General features: G+C 45.6%; 2 protein-coding genes across 5 annotated transcripts in view; both read right to left on the bottom strand.

Annotated features, from left to right (window-relative positions):
- Positions 1 to 9,578, bottom strand: part of Abcc12 (ATP-binding cassette, sub-family C (CFTR/MRP), member 12) — a 71,866-nt gene extending 62,288 nt beyond the window's left edge. For 2 of the 4 annotated variants that reach the window (XM_005401403.1, XM_005401406.1), the window contains exon 1: positions 9,513 to 9,578. The gene's annotated coding sequence lies outside the window, so the exon portion shown is untranslated. Of the gene's footprint in view, positions 1 to 9,488 lie in introns of all 4 variants that reach the window. The other 2 variants (XM_005401405.2, XM_005401404.1) reach the window with 2 other exon arrangements.
- LOC102005035 (ATP-binding cassette sub-family C member 11) overlaps positions 6,158 to 25,640 on the bottom strand; it is a 78,823-nt gene continuing 59,340 nt past the window's right edge. Inside the window, 9 exon segments of the mRNA XM_013502712.1 lie at positions 6,158 to 6,533; positions 14,672 to 14,775; positions 17,934 to 17,987; positions 20,653 to 20,747; positions 20,842 to 20,970; positions 20,973 to 21,012; positions 22,362 to 22,475; positions 23,782 to 23,834; positions 23,837 to 23,859. Coding sequence (XP_013358166.1) covers positions 6,158 to 6,533; positions 14,672 to 14,775; positions 17,934 to 17,987; positions 20,653 to 20,747; positions 20,842 to 20,970; positions 20,973 to 21,012; positions 22,362 to 22,475; positions 23,782 to 23,834; positions 23,837 to 23,859 — 988 coding nt within the window.

Raw genomic sequence — 25,640 nt, 5'->3', positions numbered from 1 at the left:
TCTTCTTCTTCTTCTTCTTCTTCTTCTTCTTCTTCTTCTTCTTCTTCTTCTTCTTCTTCTTCTTCTTTTTCTCTATTTTCCCCCAGCCCCTTTCAAATTTTCTCCCCTACAGACAAAATCACCATATTGAGGGCTTATTTACTGTATACAATTTTCTGGTACATTTTAGACGAAGAAACGCTACAAAGAATCACTGAACAAAAGCATTGGTTCTTTGAAAGATTAAATAAAATTTACAAACCCTTAGTTGCCCTCATCAAAAAAAAGAAAGAAAAGACTCAAATCCATGTAATGGAATGAAAAGGGTGAAATCACAAAAAATCCTTCAGAAATCCATAAGCTCATCAATACCTACTTTGAGAACCTATATTCTAATAAGATGGAAAACACAGAAGAAATTGACAGATTCCTAGAATATATATGAATTACCAAAGCTGAATCAAGAAGATATAAAAATTCTAAATAAACCAATATCAGTTAATAAAATTGAAGATGTAAGCAAAAGCATACCAGCGAAGAAAAGCCCTGGTCTTGACAGATTCACTGCTTAATTCTACAAGAAATTTAGAGAAGATCTGATACCCCTACACCACAAACTCTTTAATGAAAATGAAAGGGAATCAATGTTCTAAAATTCATTCCTGGAAGCAAACATTACCCTGATACCAAAACTAGAGAAGGACCCAGTCAAAAAGGAGAATGACAGGCCACTCTCCCTACTGAATTTAGATGCAAAAGTCCTCAACAAGATACTGGCAAACAGAATGCAGCAGATTGTCAAGATTATGTACCATGACCAAGTAGTATTCATTCCAGGGATGGAGGGATTGTTCAACATATGCAAATTGGTAAATGTAATATATCATAACAACAGGTCCAAGTTCAAAAAAACACATAATCATCTCAATATACCCAGAAGAAGCATTTGACAAAGTCTGACACTCATTCATGATAAAAAAAAATCCTGCAGAAAATTGGAATAGATGACCTTTATTTCAATCTGATGAAAGCCATCTATGACCAACCAACAGCTAGCACCATACTAAATGGACAAAAGCCAAAAGTTATAACTCTAAAATCATGAACAAGACAAGGATGTCCACTATCACCACTCTTATTCAATATGGCTCTGGAAATATTAGCCATAGCAATTAGACAAAAGAAATAAATTAAAGGAATAAGGATAACAATTGAAGAAGTCAAATTATCATTATTTGTGGATAACATAACACTCTACATAGAAGATCCCAAAAACTCCACCAAAATGTTTCTAGATTTAATAACCAATTCAGTATCATAGCTGGTAACAAACTCAAGACTCAAAAATCAGTAGCCTTCCTATACACAAATAACAAATTCACTGAAAGAAATATTAGGAAAACAATAATAGCATCCGAAAAAATCACAATAGTGTCCCCAAAAATGAAATACCTACAAATCAATCTGATATTGGAAGTAAAAAACCTCTACATTGAAAACTACAGTACTCTGAAAAAAGGAGATCAAAGAGGATATCAGAAAATGGAAAGATATCACTTGCTCTTGGGTATGAAGAACTGATATAATGAAAATGGCCACAATTCCAAAATTGTTATACAGATTTAATACAATCCCATCAAAATTATAATAGCATATCCCACAGAATTGGAGAAAATAACCCTAAACTCTATTTATAACCAGAAGAGACCTAGAATAGCAAAGCCAATTCTGGGCAACAAAGGCAAGGTGGGGGACATCACAATCCCCAACTTGAAACTATACTATAAAGCTACTGTGACAAAAAAAAAAAAAAAAAAAAAGAGTGAAAAGAAAATAGCATGGCATTGACAAAGAAAACAGACATGAGGATCAGTGAAACAGAATAAAAGATGCAGAAATGACTCCAAACAAACTCAACCACTTTATCTTTGACAAAGGAGCCAAATACCTTCACTAGAAGTGGAAAAACTATCTTTTCACATGTTGAACACTAAAACTAGATCCATATCTCTCAGCATGCACTAAGTTAAAATAGAAAAGGATCAAAGATCTAAATATTAAAACATAAAGACTAAATCTGTTGGAAAATGGAACAGGTAGAACTCTTGAAGACATTGGTGTAGGCAAAGACTTTATGAACAAAACCCCGTTGCACAGGAAATTTTACAAAGAATTAACAGTTGGGATCTCATCTTATTAAAAAGCTTTTGCACAGCATGAGAAACCACCAACAGAGTGAAGAGACAAAGACTAATATCAAGAATATATGAAGAACCCCCAAAAATCAGATCCCCCAAATTGAAAGACCCAATCCAAACATGGGCACCTGAAATGAGGAGAGAAATTTCATTTCATTTCTCAGATGAAGAAGTAGAAATGGCAAGTAATATATGAAAAAATGTTCAACTTCACTGGTCATTTGAGAGATTAAAATTAAAACAATGCTGAGATTCCATCTCATTCCAGAAAAAAAAATGGCTATCATCAAGAAATCAATCAATAACTGATGCTGGTGGGGTTTTGGGGAAAAAGAACTTCTCCAAACCAAAATGTGTAATAGATATTGAGAAATGTGAAAAAAATGTTCAAATGAGAAGGGGAATGGAGTTGGGAGTGGAGGGACAAGAAGAAAAAGAATAGAAGGAAAAAATGGAAATAAAACTTTTGTAAAAAAAAAAGAGAGGGAAAGAGGGGCTAAAGGGAGGGAAGGGGAATAGGAAAAAAAGAAGCAAATATGTCATGCACATGTACAAACTCTATATGATAAATGTTATCATTATGTGTATCTAAAATGTACCAATAAAATGAAAAGAAAAGGAATAAATAAAACTAAAAAGGAGGCAATGAATCAAAGATTCAGTTCTTTGGAAGATTAAACAAAATAAACTCCTAACCAATCTTACTAAAATAAGGAAAGAAAAGACCCAAATATATGCAGCTAGAAATAAAAAGCAAAGTCACATTGTATTCCACCAAAATCCAGATGATCATCAGTAGCTATTTCAGAACTTATACTCTAATAAAATGGAAAATTCTGAATTCATATATATGAACTGCCAAAGCTGAGCCAAGAAGATACCAGAATCCTGAATAATGAAATATCACTCAGTGAAACTGAAGAAGTAATATAAAAACTACTAATTAAGAAAAGTCCAGGTCCCAGTGGGCTCACTGCCAAATACTACAAGAACGTCAGAGATCTAATGCCAATACTCCTCAAACTCTTTAATGAAAGGGAAGCAGTAACTCCCAAAGTTTACTTCCTGGAAGCAACCATTACCCTGATTCCAAAACCAGAAAAATACCCAATCAAAATAGAGAACTACAAGCCAGTCGTTTTAACGAATATAGATGTACAAATCCTCAATAAGACACTGGCAAACAGAATGCTTCAAATTATCAAAACGATCATCTCTCATGTCCAAGTAGAATTCATTCCAGAGATTCAGGAATGGCTTGACATAGGCAAATTAATAAATGTAATGTACCACATAAACAGAAGCAAGGACAAAAGTCACATGATTATCTCAATAGATACAGAAAAACATTTGACAAAATCCACTATCCATTCATGATAAAAAAAATTTTAAACCCTGAATAAAACAGGAATAGAAGGTCTTTATCTCAACCTGATGAAATCCATCTGTTATGGTTTGTGTCTAGATGTTTCCCCAAAGCCCATGCCCTCATAGGTGAAGCTTTTCAGAGGTGGCTGGATTTAGGGTGTGTGAAGATGGATTAAAGCTGTATGATAACTAAATTACTCCACTGATTGGTTCAGCATAGTAGTGCATGTGGCTAATGGGAAGGCTCACCCTGGGTGTTGGTGGCACCAACCAATAAGCTTGTGGCCTTGATGAAATAAAAGTTCAGAGGCTTTGCGGCTTGCTGCCTCCTACCTGCTCTGCCATGGACTGTTTCTCCTCTGTGATGCGCCTCTGCCATACCACCCTGCCTTGGAGCCAGCCAACAGTGATCTTAAACTTCTACAAAATGTGAGCTAAAATAAATCTTTCATCCTTCACCTTGTAGGTGTTGTATATTTTGTCCCAGCAATGAGAAAGTAACTAAGATACCATCTATGACAAAACCAATGACCAATATCATACTAAATGGGGAGAAGCTGAAAGCTTTTGCTTGAAAATCAAGAGCAACATAAGGATGTCTGCTATCACCACTCTTATTCAACGTGGGTCTCAAAACATTAGCTAGAGCAATTAGACAAGAGAAAGAAATAAAAGGGATGTTGATAAGAAAGGAAGAAGTTAAATCATCATTATTTGCAGATGACATGCTCTTCTACAAAGAGACCCTAAAAACTGCACCAAAAGATTCTCAGAATCTTTTCATTACTGAATAAATAGCATAGCAGGATACAAAGTCAACACTAAAAAATTAATAGTGTTCATATCCACCAGTACCAAACTCACCAAGGGAGAAATTAGGGAAACAATACCTTTCACGATGGCATCAAAAAATGAAATACTTAGGAATTAACCTAAGGAAGGAAGTGAAAGACTTTACAAGAAAACTATAGTATACTGAAAAAGGCAATTGAAGAGAATAACAGAAAAGGAAAGATATCCCCTATTCCTGGGTGCACATGATTCCTTTCATTGGAGATTGGTATTAGAAATCAAGATCTTGGCACTGTGTTTATTCCTATGTTTCTCCTCAGGCTCCTACAGGAAGGAAATAAATGTGTGTTAGTGTTGATAGCTATATGTACACATGGCTATAAATATTTCTATATGCAACCATCTGCATCTATTTTAAGCTAAGCACAAATTCATGCTGATTCCCTGACTTTAATCATTCCCATAATTATCATAATTGTAGCCTCCTCTCCCTGCTTATCTGTAAACCCCTGTTCGAAAAGAGAAAAACCCGGCTCTCCCCATGCACCCCCAATTTACCTGATTGTTCAATTAAGTATATACTTACAGCAGCATCAGAATTGTCAACCCTAACACCACAAGAAACATCTTAATCAACTAGAATATGAAGTTTCCAAGAGCAAAGTACAGTATGGGATAAAATAGTGACTTAACGGTGGAGAGGCCTCGGCCTGGTGACCATGCTAGAGCGTCAACAGCAACGTGTTGGTGGACAGTGAGTACCTTCAACACGATGTGACGACAGTAGCAGTTTGTCCCTGCAGTCTTCCTCTCCAAGCCCCACAGTCCCAGTTTAATCATGAGAGACCCATAGGGCAAATCCAAATGAAGGGACATACTACAAATTGACCACTGCTCCCCAAAGCTATCAATAGGTCAGGCTGGGGTTGTGGCTCAGTGGTCAAGCATGGGCTTAGCGTGTGCGAGGTCCGAGGTTCAATCCCAGGCACAAAACAGAACAAAACCAACAAAGTCATCAAAAACACAGAAAATATCACAACCAGAAGGAGCTTAAGGGGACATAACAACTACTGTAAATGCAAAGTGGTTTCTTGGATGAGATTTTGGAACAAAGAACATTAAGTAAAAACTAAGGAAAGATAAAATATGGGTGTTTACTAACGCTACATCAGTATTTGCTCATGAATTACATAAGGAAACAAGAGATGAATAATAAGGGAAATTGGATAGGGGGTATATGGGACTCTACTATCCTCATGGTTTTTCTATAAATCTAAAATTATCCTTTAAAAAATAAGGTTTATTTTTAAGAAATGAGTGGAAAAGCTCTACACCAAATTTGAGATGATGGTTACTTCTGGGATCCCCATGTCGCTATAATATTGAGTCATCATTTTAAGAGTATAGGCGCTGTCATGAAGCTGCCCATGGTCACTAATCACTGAGCCACGCAGACAAACTGTGCTGTATTCTGAGACCAGAGACGTTGCTGGGTCTGGGAAGAGGACAGGGTCAGGGAGAACTTCTAGGAAGTGAGACAACAGCTGGGCAGTGGAAAAGAGTGGAGAGGAGGGAAGAGTTTGAGAGAAAGTCCAAAGCTAGACGTTGGCTGAGACGGCGTGGCGTGTGGTGTCCCACAGTGCAGGAACCGTGTGCGGCCCTCCTGGCAGGAGAGATGAGAAGTAAACGGGGAATGGAGTGAAGAGTTAGATTTTCTCCTGTTTATGAGATGGTAGTCTGGGCTGTTGGCCTCCAGTAGCCCAGCCCTGGGCGAGGGGCCCGTGGGGAGCCTCTCTGCCAGACACTTACTTGTTTATGGGTCAGAAAGCAAAGCACCGGCCCTGACCACACTGTGTTTGCGTCCGGGACACTGGAGGGCTGCTGGCTGCTATGGGGGTGCTCAGCTGAGAATAGGGAAAGGCCCTCAGCTTCCAGCGTGAGGGCAACCCAGCTCTGCCCAGAGAGATGAGAGGAAACCCGAGCACAGCGCGGCCTTGTACACGGTCTTGCTGCTGCCCTGCCCTCCCTGCTGCCACCGCACAGGTGCCACACGCCCGAACCAGCTCCCTGCCTGCCACCACGGCCACAGTGGAGCAGAGCCAGAGAGCAGATGTGGAGGACAAAGAGCTCACGCCTTCTGAAACCACCCAGCACGGCTCTGGGGAGAGAAACACAGAATCCAAGAATTTGAAGAACCTAGGAAGACATTAGACGGCAGACACGGCGTCTCGTACGGGACTTCCCCCTGGCTGACCTGAATGAGCCGCCACAGCCAGCTTGACAAGGACCCTGCCCCGCCTCAGATGAGCCCCAAGAGCAGTCCAAGATGTGGGCACCAAGAAGGACAAAAGAAGGCGAGCAAATGTCTCCACGAAAGGAAGCTAAAGTGTTGACACAGCCGAAAGCAGCACAGTCCTGGAGGGGACGCTGGGCCAGGAAGATCAAAGGATGTTACAGGGACAACTGGGGAACCTAAATATGAACTACAGATTGCACAATAACACGACATCAAAGATCAACTTCTGACTTTGATAGTTGTGTCGTTTGATAATTATGGTTATAGACGATAAGGCCTTTACCCTTGGGGAATCCATTCTGAAGTGTTCAGTGTTACTGGAACAAAATGTCCACAGGTGCCTTTCAAAGGCTTCAGAAAAATACTACTACAGCACAAAGAAAGAGCACTAAGCAAAGGTGGGAAAATGTTCGTTTGTAAATCTCAGTGAAGGGTAATTGGAACTTCTTTGTGTCGTTCTTTTTACCTTTTTATAGGTTTGAAATCAGTCTGAAAAACGTTAAGTGCTTTTCAAATGTATGCAAATTCTCCCAAAGGGACTGAAGTTTTTCCAGGTCCAGAATGGGACGTGATGCTCTCGCAACCACTGCTCTAGGCTCAGGAGCCATGCAGAGCACCCCAGTGCCCTCTGATACTTGAAGACGGTTGTCCTTTCCTCCACTCACGGGGCCGCGTAGGCGCTCCCCCTCTTCGGGCTGACCCGTGTAGGGGATGCGTTGTCAGTGCAGAACCCTCACCCACCTCTTCTATTTTCTTGCTCGCTTTTTACTGGCACGGAGTCCTGGCAGCAGCTTCTCTGAGGGAGTCCTGGAGCCAAGATGCCCCACCAGTTTCTCCCCCTTGGCCAGATTTGGGCAACCTGAGTGTGCAGGAAACTGGGGCTGGTAAGTCATTTCCTTGAACACTCCGCAGGGATTGCAGCTTGGATTCTCTAAGATGGCTGGGAAGCTTGGCAGCTAAAATGGCACTTTGCTAAATTTGGCCGCCCCCAGGGAGGAAATGAGACTTTTCCCATCAGGAAGTCTGCTTTGGCTAACGTCTCTATCCCGTCTGTCATGCCATCCTCTGCCAGCATCCAGGAGCTGCCTGGAGTGCAGAATCTGTTTGCCTGCAGATGGGGAAGAGGGGGCAGCTGACAAGCTCTGGGAGAGGCTGGCGCCTGCCAGGCCACTGCCCCTGCAGCCATCACGACTCTGTTCTTGGCAGGACTTTTGCAGCCCTGAGCATCTGAGGACTGGCAGGAGAGAGCAAGGAGTCCCTGGTGCCCCTTGCTGCTTGCAGGCAGGGCTCCTCACTAAACACAGGACAGGCAGGAGCAGGAAGGCGTCATCCAGAGCGGAGTACACAGACCAATGGGTCAGGGACCGTACATAATTTACAGTGTATGGTTCATACTTTCTTTAAGTATTTGTGGAGAACATTTAACAATGAAGAGGAATCACATTTTTTTAAAGTCCCACATCCTCTCACTGAAAGTTTAGCAGCTCTGCACACTCGCGTGGCTGCAGTCAGCTCCTACTCCACTGCCGTGGCCCTGGGGCAAGGGATCCACGCTGTGTTTAGCCACAGGTCTCACCACTCCTCACTACCCCCGACTCTGGCATTCAGGGCCACTTTGCATTCATCATCACATTGCACTGTTGTCGTTCCTGGGGTAGACTTGTGTTTTTTCTATCCTTGTCTCTCTCTCCAAAGTGGGAGAGCACAGGAGGTCTGAAGGGCATCTCAAGGAGAAGTATCATCCACACCTGCCACTGTGCCTGCTTATTTGCATCTCTACCCTTCTGACCCTGAAAACTGGGCATCTTGCGTCACAGAATTGGATTCTCAGTTTTCTTTGGTGCTCACATAGGACCTGGTCAATGCGATGTAGACACACCTTGCATGAAAGAGCATCAAATCCTTCCAGGAAGAGACTACAGCTCCTTCCTCTTTCTTAATAAACCCATTCACTCACCCACACGCACACACACACACCATATACTTTAGGGCTGGAGATTAAACCTAGTGCCTTATGCATGCTAGACAAATACTCTACCACTGAGCCACACTCTCAGTCCACCCAATAAGTCCATTCTTAATTTAAAGCAATCAAAATCAGCATGGCTGATGGTCCCACACCCTCCCACAACTGCCTCCCACTGAGAGAAGCTGGAAGTCTTCCTCAGGCCCTTCCTGTCTGTCCCCTCAACTGGTATCCCTGGGGTCAGAAAGGGAAGAGTCCGTGGAGGGAGGGAAGGAGTGAGCAGGTGACAGAGCAAAGCCTAGGGTGCAGAAGGGAAGGGTGAGGTGCTTCGTCCTGTCATCCCCAGAGGAGCTAAAATGAGGGCTGTGATGGCAACTCCAAAGAAGGTCATCCACGCAGGGCAGAGATGTTCTGACGTGACTGAAAAAAGGTGGGAGCCTCCACTGTAAGCTTGTGAGAACCACACAGTAATGTGCCATGAATACAAGGTCTTTTTGTTTAATAAAACCCATGATTAAATTGTGAACAGTTCTCCTGTCGTGTATGTGCGTGCACACCTGATTTCTACGTCACAGATTTTCAAGTCTCGTCTTGACATTTCTGTTTTTCTCTTCACATACCAGTAGGTCCCAAGCTGAAAGTGCCCCCGGCCGTGTCTTCCCTCTGGGAGCCCCCAGCCCTGTGTCCTCCAGTGGGACAGTCACGGTTGATCATGTCACCCACCACAGCCTGTCCTGGGGAGGACAGACCAGGGCCCTCGGGATTAGCCCAAGGCCACCAATTGCCACACATGAGCTTTGCTTTGGCAGGGAATGCTCGGATTCCCAGGGTGAGAAAGACAGGAGAGTTCCCAAGTCGTGGGTCTGAGTGGCAGCTGCTATCCCCTTACCTGGGCCTCCTTCTCAGTACTGACCTCAGCTTCAGCTTCTCTTGACACACCTGCCTGGAGCCTTCCTCTCCAACTGCCCCATTTAACTGCCACTCTCACCACGCTGAGGAGGGAACCCTGGGGGACCCAACATTCCCTCGGCCACATTAAAGGGCACTCCCCTCCCAGGACAGGCCCAGGCCAGACAGGTGTGGCTCCTTCTGTAACACAGCCAACTCCTGGCCTGCCTGCCTCCCACTGGCATAAGAGAGGGCCTAAGCCCCCCTCCAGCCCCCTTTCTGAGGATGAGGAAAGCACCAAGCCAGGCCCTCATGACTGGCTGGGCAAAGGAGGCCAGCGCCCACAACACACACCTCCCCTAGCCCTGCCTGGGAGAATGCATATAATTCCTTCCTCGGTGTTCCAGGGAAGGTGAAACACCCTGGGTCAAGAGAGGGAAAGGGAATCCAATCTTCAAAGCAGGGAGGTCAAACACCCAGTCCACCCAGGACAAGTCCAGAGCACAAAGAGATAGAGGAAATCAGAAACCAGCCACTGGAACTTTTGGAAATGATAGCAGCAGAAGTGAAAAAAAAAAAAAAAAAATGGAAGAGGCTATAGAAAAAACAAAACAGGGAAGTATCTTTCATTCACTCGTTCCCCATTCATTTTTGCCAAAATAACAGGGCAATTGGAACTCAGCATCCTTTTCTAGAAAACCAGCATGCAGCTAGCTCTTGCACATGGAGCTTCTTCTTGTCCTTCTGCCAGTGTTGCAAACTCTGGAGCGTGGGCTCGGGTCTCGTGTGCTCGCTTGTGTCCCTCTGGCCTTGCTCAGAGCAGGTGCCAGGTGCAAAGTCAGTGGAAGGATTCCACAGTGGCCAATGTGCCAATGCGCTGGGTAAGAAGGAGCGAAACCTCCAAATTCAGAAAGAGCAAATCCTGATTCACTTTTAAGAATGCATGGATGACCCACCAGGCCTTCTGTAACTAACTCATATGGTGGGTGTTATGATGACTTCTGCCAGAGCACGGGCCCCTCCTCCTCCCCCACCATGGTCTTGCTCACTTCCATTTCAGTTTCCTGCAATCACCTGAAAATATCAAGTGGAAAATTCCAAAAATAACCTCTAAACTGTGCACCGTGCTAAGCAGTGTGAAAAACCTTGTGCCACCCGGCTCCCTCCCATCCCAGGCTGAGTCATCCCTTTGTTCTGTGGGCTGCCAACCCATTAGTCACCCGGCCATCATCTTGGTGATCAGATGGGCTGTCACAGAATCGCTGGCTCGTGTCCAAGCAACACTCATCTGATTACATAACAGCCCCAAGGTAAAAGAGTAGGGATTCGGGCCATCTGATTACAGTATATTGTTATAATTGTTCTATTTCATCAGTTACTGTTGTTCTTCTCTTACTGCACTCACATAAATTTAACTTTATCACAGGTAGGTATGCTAGGAAAAAACATGGTTTGCATAGGGCTCGGTACCATTGCAGTTTCAGGCATCCACCGAGGGTCTGGAAGCGATCCCCTTCAATGCACAGCAGGAGGACATGTATGTCAAACCTCCCAGGTCTCTTCTGACTCTTATCCTGGTCAGCTCTCCGCCCCCTGCTGGTTGTTTCTGGCTTCTCCCCTTCTGGAGAGCAATTTATTCACAGCCTTCGCCTGACCTATTATTCCTCTTCCTGCCCAAAAGGAGGGGCCCTGGGGAAGCTTGGCGACAGTTACAGAATTGGACAATGTGTTCTCCAAAGCCAGGTCTCCGCCCTGGGAATGGGCACGGCCAGCAGGGGCTTTCTGTAGTGAGCCCACAGTGTCCCACTGAATTTGTCTCCTCCCCTCCCTCGGCGCATGCAAATCACTGCTGATAGCATCACCTGACATTTGCGGAGCCCTCTGTGTATCCCGGAGTTCTTTAGTATGTGACCTTCACAACAACTGGGGCCTACAGACTCGGCAGCCTCCCTTTCACAGCTTCCCAGCAGATTCAGATTCAGACACTGCCAGGCTTCTGGAAAGAGGACACCAGGCAGGTTTTCTTTGCACTCAACACACAGGAGGGCGGGACAGATGGATCTCTCCCAAGACACACAGTATTTTGGTGCTAGGGAAAGAAGATAGGAGAAGACACTGGAGAGGAATGAAGGAGAACGTTGTCCAGTCTCTGCCCAAGCTAGTCTTTCAGAGAGAGCAAATCTGTCTCTGGCAGTGGGCAGGTCTACCGAGGTCTGGACCAGTCCAGCCTGGGGGCACCAGGGTGGGTGGAGGGGAGGGCACCAGAAATCTTTGCTGTGATTTCCTCAGAACTGAAAAACAGTTCTATTTTGTGTACTCTCCAACACCTCTGGGGCCAAGGGCTCTCAGGCATAACAGGGTTTATGAGCCATTGTAGATCACATTTAAGACACTTTCCCAAAGCTCCTACACAGGACAGGGTAATAGGAGAAAGGTCCACAGGACCAGAGCTAACAACATCTTTATAAACTTTAGGTAACCTTTGGCATGGTAACCTTTGCTGGCTACAGATAGTATTACAGACAGCTAAGTTAGATAGAAATTAATAAGCAGCCAAAGAAGGATCCACTCTAGGGCTGGGGATACAGCTCAGTGGCATAAGCACCTGCCTGGCAAGGGCAAGGTCCTAAGTTCGATTCCCGGTACCAAAAAAAAAAAAAAAGAAGGATCTGCCCTTGAGGGAGTCAGTGCAGATGATGAGGTGCATCCAAAGAAAGCCAGGCCTCGAGATGGAGATGCAATAGCCAAGTCTGCAGGCCTCCCTTGCAATAAACAGCAACTTGAGATTCTACTGTAATAGCACTACTTGGTCCCATGAGCCCAGAAAATCATCAGGCTCATTGGGGGGCAACCAGAACATACAGACCCATACTCCCTTCCCTTTCTAGGAATGCCTTTGTTCTTTCCAAGGACCCTTGCTCCGTGACTCATTTCCCTATTGGGTCAGTATTACCTACAAAACTATGCTTGGGATCCTATAGGTTGGTTGTAGTCTGACCCCCGTTGTACCCACACTGATTTTGCTGTGTACATTACCCCTGACAAAGGGCTTAGGTGGCCACCCACTCCTGGAAATCCAGAAGTTCTTCTTGTCCTCCTTATTTCCATTAAGAGTCTCCGAACTGCCTCCTTTGGATTTCAACTTCATTCCTTGATGCTGTGAGACCATCCATGAACTCAGCACCTCTGACACCTAACCGCTTGGGAGTTATTTTCCTCGTAACACTAGGAGACCAGGATAACACAGCCTGAGAGAAGCTTTGGGCCATGCAGCAGTCCATAGGGAAAGGAGATTCTGCTTCTGGATTGCTTGGAGTCAATGATCTAGAAAGTTTATAACAGCATGGTACAGAGGCCCTGGTGGACAGCCTTGATGGGATTTAAGTCAAGGTCACCATAAGCGATGGCTTTGTTGGTTTCACCTGCAGCTATTAACTAAAGACGTTCCCATCTACCTTTTCCCCTCTACTGTCTGGCCTTTGTCCTTAAATTTAGGAAATGTTGTTTTTTTTTTCTTTGATCAGTACAGTGATATACATGTATACACTGTACATCACTTGTGTACAAGTATATATGCATATACCAGGAGTCTATGGCAGATGATAGAAATCAGTGCTAAGTAGGAAAGAGAATTTTCCCAACTCTGAGGTTAGGTGAGACCGTTATTCCAAAGTGGGGCTCTGGATGAAATCTTTAAACTAGAGTATTACACACATGTGAGCCTGCACACACATATAAAGATGCCTATGTATCTAAAGAAAGACAGAGGCAGATGGGGGAGAGAGACAGAGACAGAGAGACCTAGCCAAAAGGCCTAGAAAGCACTTAGAAGTCAGCATGTAGAGTTGTATAGACTCGATATCATGTAGTTGTCAAGTGTAGGAACTCTGGAACCATGGAATCAGACCTGACCTCAAAGTTTCTAAATTTCCAGCTCCAAAATGAGAATGCTGTCTCAAAGCGTTGTAAACTAAGGGTTCAATTAGATGTCCTAAATGGAGGGCTTAGCACAGTGCCTTCCACATAGTAAACACTCATTAAACAGTAGCTAGTTTTAAATTAGCATGATCTCACAATAAATAAACATTCTACCTTCAGGTTGGTGTTAGGATCCATGTTGCGGAAGCACACTGAAGTGTCACTAAAGGAACGGGATTGGTTTCTTCGCATTGTTTGTCTGCTGAACTAAAGAGATACAGGAGGAAAACCAAAGCTGACATCAAACAGCCTTGCACGGTGGTGGTGTGGAATTTGAATGGACTTTTAAAACAATAAGGGGAAGAAATATAGCAGGATTAGTGGACCAGAAATGCATGCATACTACAATTAGAGAACAAGCCTTCTAATGAAGAACAAAAAGATTTCATAGGCAGAAAATGTGGGTCCTGGCCTCTGCTCCATTACTCAGGGCTTAAGGCCCTGAGCAAATCCTTTGCTCCGAGAGCTGAGCCTGGGAATTAAAACTCGCCCCACACAAATACACCAGAAAAATTATGCTGACCCTGAACAACGAAAGGTTTTCTTGAAATGATTGGATTGGGATGATGCTTTTGTAATATGTCTGTTTCTTCCTCTGCATTGACTGCCCTGGAGCTCCAGACAAAGCCAGTCATCTCCAGCCACTGCACCCTTTCCTACGTTTTAAGTGAAATGATGGAATTGCTGCATGACGTCTAACTCGGGAACAGGGAAAGTGCCAGGGCCATGAGTGTGGGGAAAAGGAGAAGGGAGCGTTCCAGTGATTTCCAGATCCTCACCCAGGAACAGAGATTTACAAGTCAGTATGGTTTTCTCTAGAGGACAGTGCAGATCACAAAGCATTTGGGAACCAAGGATTTGGTAAGGAACATCATTTATAAATTGGAGAAGTATACTCCTCTTTGTCCTAATGAGAAATGCTTTGCCCTGACGCTACCCAGAGTTGCCTCACTGGGTGGTAAAAACTAGAGAAAGGAGGGCCACTCATGGAAAAATCAAACTGCCAAGGGGTCACAGCGTGCTAATCCCCACACTCTGAGCAGACCAGACCTGACCCCTGGAGACAGGCAAGACCGTTGTGCCGAGCCCTCACTGCCTCCCGGCCCTCCTCACTCTTTCCCTCCTGTTTTAGATTCAGGTTCCAGGCCAGCCTTGGAAAGCCAGTGGCGTAGCTCTGAGCTAGACACTCCTTTGCCTGAGACTCACCTTCTCCCCATAAAATCAAAGACCTGAATCAGCTGAGGGTTCTTGACCCTTCTTGCATGCCATGGACCTCTTTGATACTCCAGCATATTCTCAGAATAGTATTCCTAATGCCCAAAGCAAAGTACATAAAATTACAAAGATAACCAATTTCTTGAATGTGGTTATCAAAATATACACGAAAAGACAAAGTTGGGTGTGGTGAGCAACAGTCTTCTGTGTCGATGCAACAGTAGCATAAATGCCTATTTTGCGTTACCTAAAACAATTTAAGTGAGACTTGAGAATGTCTATTGTGTCAAAGTGAGTGACACAAATACTGCATAGTTTCTTGCCTCTGTTATAACAAGGGGAACACTAAATTTCAGTTAAAAATAGAGGCAAGTTTTAATCCAAATTCATGGACCCTGTGGATCTAGTTAAGAGGTCCATGGACCACAGGTTAACTTCTGGACTGCAATCTCCAAAGATGCTTCTCATTCTGACACAGTGGGGTTCCATAAAATCATCTACATGAGAAAGTGGTTGTAGTGGATTGCTAACTGGTGGTCAACTTATAACCCCCAGATGAACTGAGTAAGTGTGGTGCTGGGTGTGGGAGGCCCACCTGAGGACTGTTGCCAGCAGCATAAGAGGCAGACCTGGAGAAGAAGAAGCAGGCTGTTGGGAGCTGAGAGAGGCTGTTGGGAACTGAGAGAGGCTGTGGGGAGCTGGCTTTCCTGATGAACTTGGCTGTTTTCATCCTCCAAGGAGCTCGGGACCTCGCTAGCACTGAGAATGGCTTTGGTTCACTTTGGGGAGCTCTGGTCCTCACTTTGAGCATAGTTGCCTGGTTCCGGAGGGGAAGATGGTGCACTGCCGGCCTCCTGGAAAAGCTTGCTGCATTGGCTTCCCTGATGAGAACTCGGCCATCCTGATCATTGGAGGAGCTTGGGACCTCATTGTTGTCGAGGATGGCTGTGGTACCTTTTGAGGGAGCTCTGGTTCTTCTGAGCCTCACTTCCTGGCTCCAGTGCAGATCCCTCAGCCTGCCAGCACAGGTCCTTCTTCCTGCTGGCACAGACTTTGTAGATTCCACCACTGATCTTGGGCCTTTCCAGCAGATCCATGAAACAGGTCCGCATGAGACGTTGTCATGGGCTCTGGGCCTCCAGTTGGATTCACGGGAGGCATTGTTATGAGCTCTGGGTATTCAGCTCAACTCATGTAAGACATTGTTGTGGGATCCAGGCCCTCAGCTGGATTCCTTGGTCTTAGTGTGTGGACAGATTTCCTGCACTCTTTTGTATACTGTTCTTTGGGTGACTTATAAATAATCACATAAAGTATGTGTCCTGTATTATGTTGTTCTCCTTGCAAAATAAGCCCCAAACCAACACAGTGGTGTAGAATAGGTGTCATCTGAGATAATAGGGTGAGATTTTGGCGTCTTCACCTCTGGCACCAGTGTGTCTTACAGAGTGGAAAGTGTGTTTGTTTAGAGAACTGTTCTGAGGTGTCTTTTGGGGCAGACCGTGAGACCCTGACAACTTGTTTGATAGGAAAAGTTGTCAAAAGCAAGAGTTTAACTGCTCTGAATAAAAGAAATCTGAGAATTGGGACTTGGGGACAGGGAAGGCACAAGGATATTGGTAAACAGCAAAAAGGGGCAGCAAAGGACTGCCACGGTTCAAGTTAGAGCCTCCCCTTCCCCCCCTCTGGTCCCTCTCAGGGTGTGGGTTACAGGTCGATGAGCGGTTGTGCCGTCTGTTTAGCTTTTTTTCTCTTCCAGTGCTGTCCAGCTCTGGAGATAGTGGAGGGCAGAACTATGGAGCCACTGTCACCTTTTATCTATACACCAGCTGCTGCCACCGCGACCCCCATTCATCTACCCCATCCTGAGCTGTCTGCTGCCCTTGGCCATGAGAAAAGCTAGGTCCCACACCCACTCACCACTTAAGAATTAGAATATCACCAATATGTTTTTTTAAAATCCTAAATAATACTTTTTTAAAAAAAATTCTGCTTTATTGGAGCCCATAGTTCTCAAATTTTGCTCAGATTCTCTTAAAACTTATAAAAATACTGACACCCAGCTTTCATGCAAACCAGTTAAACCAGAGACTCTAGAAGTAGACAGCAATATTTCAAAATTCTTTAGGTGACCCCAACATGTGCCCGACTCTGGGAATCAGCCCAGGAAGAGAGGCTGCCGCTGGGGATGGGGACAGGGCAGTGGGATGCGGTCCGGTAGATGGAGTGGCCACAGGGGCTATTTCCTATGCCTGACCGAGCATGAGCGCTTCCCTGGTGCAGTCTCAGTGAAGCCTCCCAGTTTTGAAACCAGCAAGACCTTCCGGCATCTTTGGGAAGAAGCTGCCATCTGCTGGCCTGGTGGAGGACAGCAGGCACTACATTTGCTGGGCAAGGAGCCCCTGAACCAAGTGTTCTGGTAGCAGCACTGTTCTTAGAGCTCTTCCCCTTGTCCATCAGAGAACACTGTCCCAGGGGCTGGGGATTTAGCTCAGTGGCAAAAGCGCCTGCCTGGCAAGCGCAAGGTCGTGAGTTCGGTTCCCGGTACCGGAAAAAGAGAACACTGTCCCAAAGCAGCTCTAGGAGGGGCAGGGCCTGGTGAGAAGAGCCATTTTTTCTTTTTTGCTAATTGTTCTATACATTTATCAATAGTTATTACTAATTCAGAGAGAGAGGACAAAAGCTCAGTCTTTACAATTTCACAATATGCACTTTGGAGAAAATGTGACTGAGATGGATCAACAGTATCCTAGGGTCCTGGAAGATGCATTCCTAGGGCGGGGTGAGCCTCATACTCCTGGTGGAGCGGAGTATCTTGCTACTCTCACCCACGGTCATTCTCATTCCTGGAAGGGCTATATGCCTATTGGTGTCCCTCGGGTGATCTCACACCAGGTGGAAGAGCCATAATACCCAGACGCAGGGTTGCTCCACCTGTAGGTGGAGTGGAGTCCACCCCCTGGGGAGATGCAGGGTTGGGGCTCCAATAATCCCAGCGGTAGCAACAGCAGCCACTGCTACAATCTCTTCCCTGCAAAGTCACCTCAGCTCCTCAGCAGGGCCTGGTACTCTCCCAGGAGCCTGAGAAATTGGTATACTCCTCTGCCAATTCCCTTCTAACCCCAGGATCTCCTGCATCTGGGAGACGGTACTGAGTGGTACCCAGTGGTACTGAGCAATGCCAGTATCTTTAAGGGGCATCCCCTTCCCTGGTCATGGACACCCCATTCCCTTCACAAAGCAATACTGTTACCAGGATCTGGGGTGCTGTGTTCTTCCCAGGGATAATTTGCATGTTCTTGTTGCCCTGAAAAAGAGATAGGCAGAACACATGAAAATGATAGCAAGATTTTACATTTATGAGAGATAAAAAAAGAACTCCGCTGTGCTGAATGCAGAGCGGTCCACTGAAAAGGCTCACAGTGGCCACAAGGCCAATAGCAATGATCTTTTGTATCCCCTCTTCTGACATCAGGTCTAGGCTGTACTATCACAAACCTGCTTGAATTGACACAAGAAGAATTGAAGATAGCATTCTCTGATTGGTCCCAGGTACAGGCTTGGGCACATACGTCCTGGACCTCTGTGATTAACAGGTCCCGCCCACTTGCCCAGCCAGCTGGCCATGCCCTAATCACCTGCCTCAACGCCAAACCCCAAACCCACCTTTCTTCGCACTCTGGCTGTTTCATTGTCTTTTCTTGGCCTTCCTGAACTCACCACCACCACAGAGGACCAAACTCAAGTTCTTGTCAGAAGCCTTAAAGGGGCAAATCATGATTCAATTGTCTTGAGAACACATTGCATTCTAGTGAATGTATGGTAGCATCTTGCTACTCTCACCCACGGTCATGATTGCAGTTCCACTAAAATCCAGTATGAACAGTAAAGTGTTGGGATCCTTAATACCTGGGGGAGATAATAGGCAAAGATAAGATATGAGTTTGCCTAGTAACAGTGCAAGCTGGCCGGGAGTTTCATAATCAGTGAAATAATCAGTGGCCTTGCTGCTCCTGTCCCGCTTTAACCCATCTTGGTATCTCAACTGAGAATGCCTGTCTCTGTTCTGCTGGGAACTCGGTTCAGCTGAGAACGCTTGGGTACAGCTGATGCTTTTGTTGCTCAGTAAGGCTGTCAGTCCTTCTGAACTGGCCCAATGAGGTACGACCTCTGCCCCATGCTGGTTTCGTTCACCTGAGATGGAAGCAATCCTTGCTTGCCATTCTGCACCCAGTCATTGTCACTTGGTGACACTACAGCCCCACAGAGGCAGGTTAGGACAGTATGGGGGCTCCCCAGCACTCCTCATCACCCCTCAAAAGAGGAAGGGAAGGATTGGTGGAACTAACAGGATGAAGGGATATTTAAGAAGAAAAAAAGATGTTCACCTGGGAAAAAAAGCAGGTACCATCAGCAAGTCCTGGGAAGGGAAGTGAAAGTGACAAACAGGGTCACCATCTTCAGGTGGAAGTGGCCTCACTCCTGCTTAGTCCAGAAGTTGCATCAGCTCTGGTCTTTGTTCCCTCCTGCAGGGATTTGTTTGCTGTTCTCTCTGCCTTGAACCTTCTCCTTGCCCAGTCCTCTCCATCTGAGTAAATGTTTGCTCATTACAGGTCTCTGTGAGTGACAACTATTCTTCTGCCTGGAAGCTTGTTCTGACTGCCCGGATCTCCCACCCCAGCATTACCTCTTGTCCCTCTCTTCTGGAATGGCTTGTTTGTTTGTTTACTGTCTACCTAGTCTCACAGATTCCAAATGCCATGAGGGCAGGGATATCATTACATCACTAGCACCATATCAGAGCAAGAACAGTGGAAATATCAATTTACTGAATTAAATTTTCTTTTGAAATTTTGGGACAGACACCATACTTGGAAAACAAAAGTACTTTGAAACTAACCCCCACAAAGTGGAGTCTCCCTATAAGTAGGTTGAAAATAAGTTTTCCTATGTAGGTATACGTACACATGTTGGAGGGACAGGGAGGGAATAAATTTATTTCCAAGTGGTATCTGTTATAAATTAACTATTCTACCTATTTATTTTTCTAATCTGTAAACAAATATATTAGACAGCTGCTATTTTCAGCCTACCAAGTACTCAGACCTGTCTCCTTTACATTGGAAGAACATTCCAGTTCTATTTTGGGAGCTGCTCCATTTTCAGTCTCTATTTTTTAGGAGAGCAAGCCCCAGCCCCAAGCCCAGGTGTGCATAAGTGACTTGGGCTTGACCATCACCATATTCCAACTGCTTAGCACATGATTGGTCCTGGAGTGCACATGACCCAGACTGACCCAGTGAGACAGCCCTGAAACTTCTGCTTGCTTCACTGGGGTCAGAAGGCTGGAGATGCTGAGCTGGTCCATGCTGGGAGCTCCATTGCCACAAGAAAGTGGAAGGCAGCGAGAAAATGAAGCTAAACAAACGGTGGGGGGGACAGAGTCCTCAAGACAGACATTTTTTGATCCTGGTACCCAGCCCAGAATTTTTTCTGGAACATTCTGTCACATGAGCCAATAAAAGTACCTTTTCCAGAAGTCAACCTGAGGGAGATTCTGTTGCTTGCAACTGAACCATTCTTAACTGACACGGAAAGCAGAGCAAAGAGTGTGACCTTTTTCCTTTTCCTGTTTTCTTTTCCACCAAATCAATACATCATGTGCAACACTCCTAACAGATCAGAACACTGTAACATGCTGTCACATTACGATGTAATTTTTCAGCGTATGAACTAAAAAGAGACACATGGCCACGTGACCTCGTGTCTCAGGCAGGACTGGGTTCTAATGTTTGGGAGCCACAGAGTGGCCCATTTCTAGTTTTCTCTCTTAATACCCTCTTGCATCCCAGCACCTGCCACCTCCTCTTGGCGCTGCTTCCAGGAGAAGGAGCCACGTCATGGGCTACAGGCCTTGCGGGGGCACCTTGGTCCTCCCTGAGCTCAGCCGCCAGGCTTCACGTGGTCTCCACCTCTCCTGAGCTTAGCAGAGAGTGGGCTCCTGCCTGCAGAGCTGCAAGCAATGACCCGGGCTACTTCTGCAGAACCTGGGGCCTGTCAGACTCCAAACCTGGAGGAAGGAGGGGAGGAGAGCAGGACAGGTGAGCTCAGTCTGGGAGCCTCTGCATGTTCTGCGTCTTCCAGCCAGCTTGGGAACATAGCAACTTTCACATTCCCGTGGATTACCAGGATTTGGTCACAGTTTCAGACAGTGGTGACAAAGTGGGCAATGACCAGCACTTTGCAGCCCCAGAAGGCCTCATAGATTGTGCGCTGGATCAGACTGTTCTACCCAGGTCAATGGAGGCTATGGCTTCATCAGTAAGGATGATCTGGGGTAGAACACAGGGGTAAAAGCAGCCTGCTTGGGCCCTGGGTATTGTCCTGGCTCTACCACTTATTCATCAGGCCTGCATTCCTGAGCTGGAAAGAGGAAATTGAGCTGAGTTCAAAACCTACTTTACGCAGGAGTTTTCCAAGACATTACCAAGAGAGTACTGAGTTTTAACAAACAGCAAACTACTTTAGTGATCAGAAGATCCTGGAAATGAAAATGGCTCAGGGCCTCATATGCTGGGCAAGCACTCAACCCCCCACCCCTGCCCCTGAGACTACTTCCTGTTTTATTAATTGCTTTCCTATCTGCCTGAATTTAACGAAAGCAACAACCCCCCAAAGGGAGCAGATGTACACCCGGGATGTACATGAGACTCCTAATGCCATTACAGATAGATATTCTCATTAGTCCAATGTATTTGTACTTATTTAACAATACACAATAAAAATCACAGCACAGAATACATGATGCACATTGCCTTTTGCCATGAAAGAAGGAACTGAGAAGTTTAGAAAGAGCTTCACACAGGTTGTAAATTCTGTTGTTCATTTCTCTTATGAAGAGGAAAAAAGTCCTACCTCTTCTGAAACCTTTTCCCCTGCAGGCCGTGTGGACCTCTTTGCCCACAGTGTGAACCAACAGATTTTGCATTTACCATGAATTGATACGGTGCATTTGGTGTATACACACATGTGTAAGAGTGTGTGTGTGTTTGTGTGTATGTGTGTACATATGTGTTGCTTCATGTGTGAAGGGGGTTTGTTCCTGGCTACTCCGGGTGCTGGAATTATAGTGAAATATCTGGAAAACTTGGAGAAACAATTTTACCTAAACATTTTATATGCAACAAGAGCTGGGGGATAGTTCAATTGTAGAGTGCATGTTCTGCATGTGTGAAGCCCTGGGTTTGGTCCTCAGCAATGCAAAAACAAAAACTAAGTCAATAAAAGTATGCAGTCTGCCCTGTATCTGCTGTTCTCTGATTCCTAATTCTATTAGAAACAAAGGGATGTCTTGCATCCAGGTTTTAAGAAGGGTATCCAGTAGGCAATTTTTAAATCAGTGGGTTTCGAATCTTGCCTTCTGGGGAAAGAGGATCTTACTTTGGTTCCAGTCATGCAGGATTCAGAGTACCAGGAGCCCAGGATGAGAATCTCACCCAGCATGCCTTGTCACTCACCACTTGAGGAGGAACGGCCATCAGTGACATGGGGGCCCTCAGGGCTCCTGTGGCAAGAACATACAGGATGGTCCCCTGCCCTGTGAGTGGAGGGAGTCAGCACAGTTTCCCATGCCACACATCACCAGTGACTCCTGATGGCCACTTGGTAGTGGTCATCTCACCTGGAAGCTACAAATCAGGGCTCAAGCAACGCAGAGCAGCTGCCTCTCCCCCACAGGGATACTGCCAGCACTCTCCATCACTTCTGCACACAGCCTCCCAGGGACCCTGGAGATCTGCACCGAGGGGAAGAAGAGACCCATGCAGGCCACTGTGGGGGACCTCCAGTCCCACAGTCACTGCATCTTGTGACACTCCATCCTCCACACTCCTTCCTCCTACTGTTCCCCAACTGCAAGGGGAGCTCTCTCCCACCTTGAGGGCTTTGTGTACAGGAGTTCCCATGACTGCTTCTAGCAAAGAACTCTTTCCTGCTGTCCTCATTAGTTTTGGTCTCAGCTCAACTGCCACATCCTTAAAGAGGCCTTGCCTGGCCAGGTGTGGTAGCACACACCTGTAATACCAGCATTCTGGGAAGCTGAGGCAGGAGGATCACTGTGGGGAGTAGCTGAGCTGGAGATCAGCCACACATTCAGGGCTAGAGCAAGGTCAGCCCTAAGGACACAGAGTGCCAGAGGCGAGCCATGTGAATCAGTTGTTGGGACTAAAGCAAAGCCAGTCCCAGAGACACGGGCTGCCAGAAGTAGACAATATAAATAAGTTGACCTCTGGCTCAGTGGCACATTGGCAGGTGTCTGGCCTTGGTGTTCCTCCCTGCTAACTACAGCACAGTTGGCTCAGAAAATGTTTTGCTTTCAGTGTTCTCAGCAAAACACTGAGACCTTGCACTCTGGGCCTCCTCGCATGCTTCCCCTCTTTTTACTGTGTATAAAGGTGCAGACCACACTGGGCTGTCACAGCCTCCCCATCTGAGGGATTAGGGCCCACCCCACTCCAGCTTTCCTTTTATGTGTCTTATCTCTTTTTGATCTCCCTCCACCCCTTCTCAGGACCCCACTGGCCTTGAAGGTCGCAGCAGATCACAAGCTCAAGCCCAGAATGAGCAACTTACCAGTTTAGTGGGAAAATTTCTCAAAAATAATTTCTAAAGGGCTGAAGATGTATCTCAGTGCAAAGGCCTTGGGTTTGATTCCAGTACCTCACAGGTTCTGCCTTGCCTGGCAGCCTTGCCAGCCTCCTTGTCAGGGGAGGTGCTCCTTTGGCAGCTGCTCTTGTCTCACTGTTACCAGTGCAGCACTCCTGTTCTGTGCACCGTATCATTTGTTGTCTTTATCTCCCATTGAATGTAAGTTCCAGGGGGACAGAGAGCTTTGCTGCCTGCAGTCTCACAGCCTAGAAGAGGGCCTGGCACATGGTTCATTCCTGGCCTCAGCCTTCCTTAACAATTCCAAGTCATCTCTTGAGATTATTTAACCCATGACCAAAGCAGCAGCGTCAGGGAGGCCCTGTGTGGAGCCCCAGGGACCTGCTTTCCCTGTGAAGATGCAACCTGAAACAAGGAACAGCCTTCGAGCTCCTCACAGTCTTAGTTAGGAAGGTCCTCTCCATGACATCCCAGAGCTGCTGTCCACTTAAGAGTCAGAGGGGTCTAGGCTGAGCCTGGTGCAGGACAGAAAGGAAGGCTCAGTAACCTGAAAATACTAAAGTTATATACACAGTAGGTGGCCAAGAACGGTTACAATGGGATTCCTGAGTACAAGAAACTCGTGAAACACTGAATGGCCATCTCTTGGTCTTCCCCAGCATCCTTTGCTTCTGTAGGCAACAGACTTCTTTGTTTGGGGGCCACCTCATCTCCAACCCTCAAGTCAGTATGGGAGCCCCTATGTTCCAGGTGGGCTCAACAGCCCTCTCCAGGAGTGCAACAAGCAACTGGAACACGAGCCAATCAATACATGGGAATCCTTGAGCACAGTGATTATGGGATACAATCAGAAATAGGGTGAAGATTTAATTTTTTAAATTATTACAGTAGAAGACACATTGCCATCAATCCCCCTCAAAATCTTCTCCCTCACTTTGAACACACTTATTATCCCATTGCTTTTGCCACTTTCTGAAGCACTTTGAAAGTTCTTTTTTGTGAATGTCTTTAATTGTGCTGTCCTGGCTACCTAATTGGCCTAAAGCAATTCAAAATGTTTTCATAGTCATTTTGACATCGAGAAAGATCCAGAAGTCACATGGTACCAGATTCAGTGAATAAGGTGGATAGGAACACATTGTAATGTTTTTATTCTACAGAAATTGTTGAAAATATTTTGAAACAACGCAGGACACAGGGGCAGCCATGACAGCCAAAAGACTTTCAGAAAGAGCACTTCCAGAACTGCTTCAGAAAGTAGAAGAATGAGGGGATAAGTGCGCTTCAGGTGACGGGGAGGGTTCTGAGAGAGATTAATGGCAATGTGTCTTTTACTGTAATAATTTTTTACTTAAATACACACACCCATATATATATAATAGACCAAAAAATTATATACATACTTCAGCAGTTCACTGTACTAATAAATGTCTGGAAACTAGTGGCCAGCACTTCGAGCCCTTCTTGCAATTGTAGAGACAAAGATAACTTGTGTTAATCTCATGATGTCTCAACAAATTTAGTATTAAAATGGTTACATAGTTTGTTTACTTTCCTGATGTACACAGTTTGGCAGAATACAGTGTAAGGTTTGAATCAGACCTCACTGTCCCAACTCCCAGCCTGCTGGCCAGCAGAAAGCACTACTCTCTGCAGGGAACTCAGCTCTCAGCAGGGAACTCACTCAGCTTAGCTCCCTGTCATGGCAAGCACAGAAAAGGTAATAAGATAGGACAGGGAATTTTACAGCTCCTGAGACATCAGGAGACATTCGGAGACACCCAAGAATTTCTATCAGACACTTCAGGGACTCTGCCTGCTGAGAGGCAAGACTGCCAGAGAACTTTAACCGCAGATGTTCATTGGGTTCATGTTCATGTTCATGTTCATGAACTTTAACCGCAGATGTTCACTGGGTTCATGTTCATGTTCAGACAGCTCACCTATCTCGAAGAAGCAGGAGGTGTGATGTTTTACTTGCATGACACTTGGTATTCTCCACAGGTACTTTGCAGACAGGCATGCTACAGCCCTTCCCCTTTCCCAGAGGAGGCTTACCAGTGTTAAGTGGTTTGTTCAAAGTAACAACAGAACTCAGTATGGAAATCAGGTTAGATGGAACCTTACAGGTAGAGACCCTGCATCTCTTGGATTCCAGTTCACAAGCAGGGGCTACCACAGGTGATGAGTTTAGGCTGCCTGAACCCCTTCCTTTTACTTATATATCCTTTAAAAAGATACCTTTCTCTCCAAGTTCTGTTTCGTCATCTGTACGGGAGGCAAAATAAAACAACTT

The sequence above is a fragment of the Chinchilla lanigera genome, unplaced genomic scaffold (genome assembly GCF_000276665.1).
Source record: "Chinchilla lanigera isolate Chin_1 unplaced genomic scaffold, ChiLan1.0 scaffold00073, whole genome shotgun sequence".
Taxonomy (NCBI): domain Eukaryota; kingdom Metazoa; phylum Chordata; class Mammalia; order Rodentia; family Chinchillidae; genus Chinchilla; species Chinchilla lanigera.
This window is presented reverse-complemented; position numbering and strand designations above follow the sequence as displayed.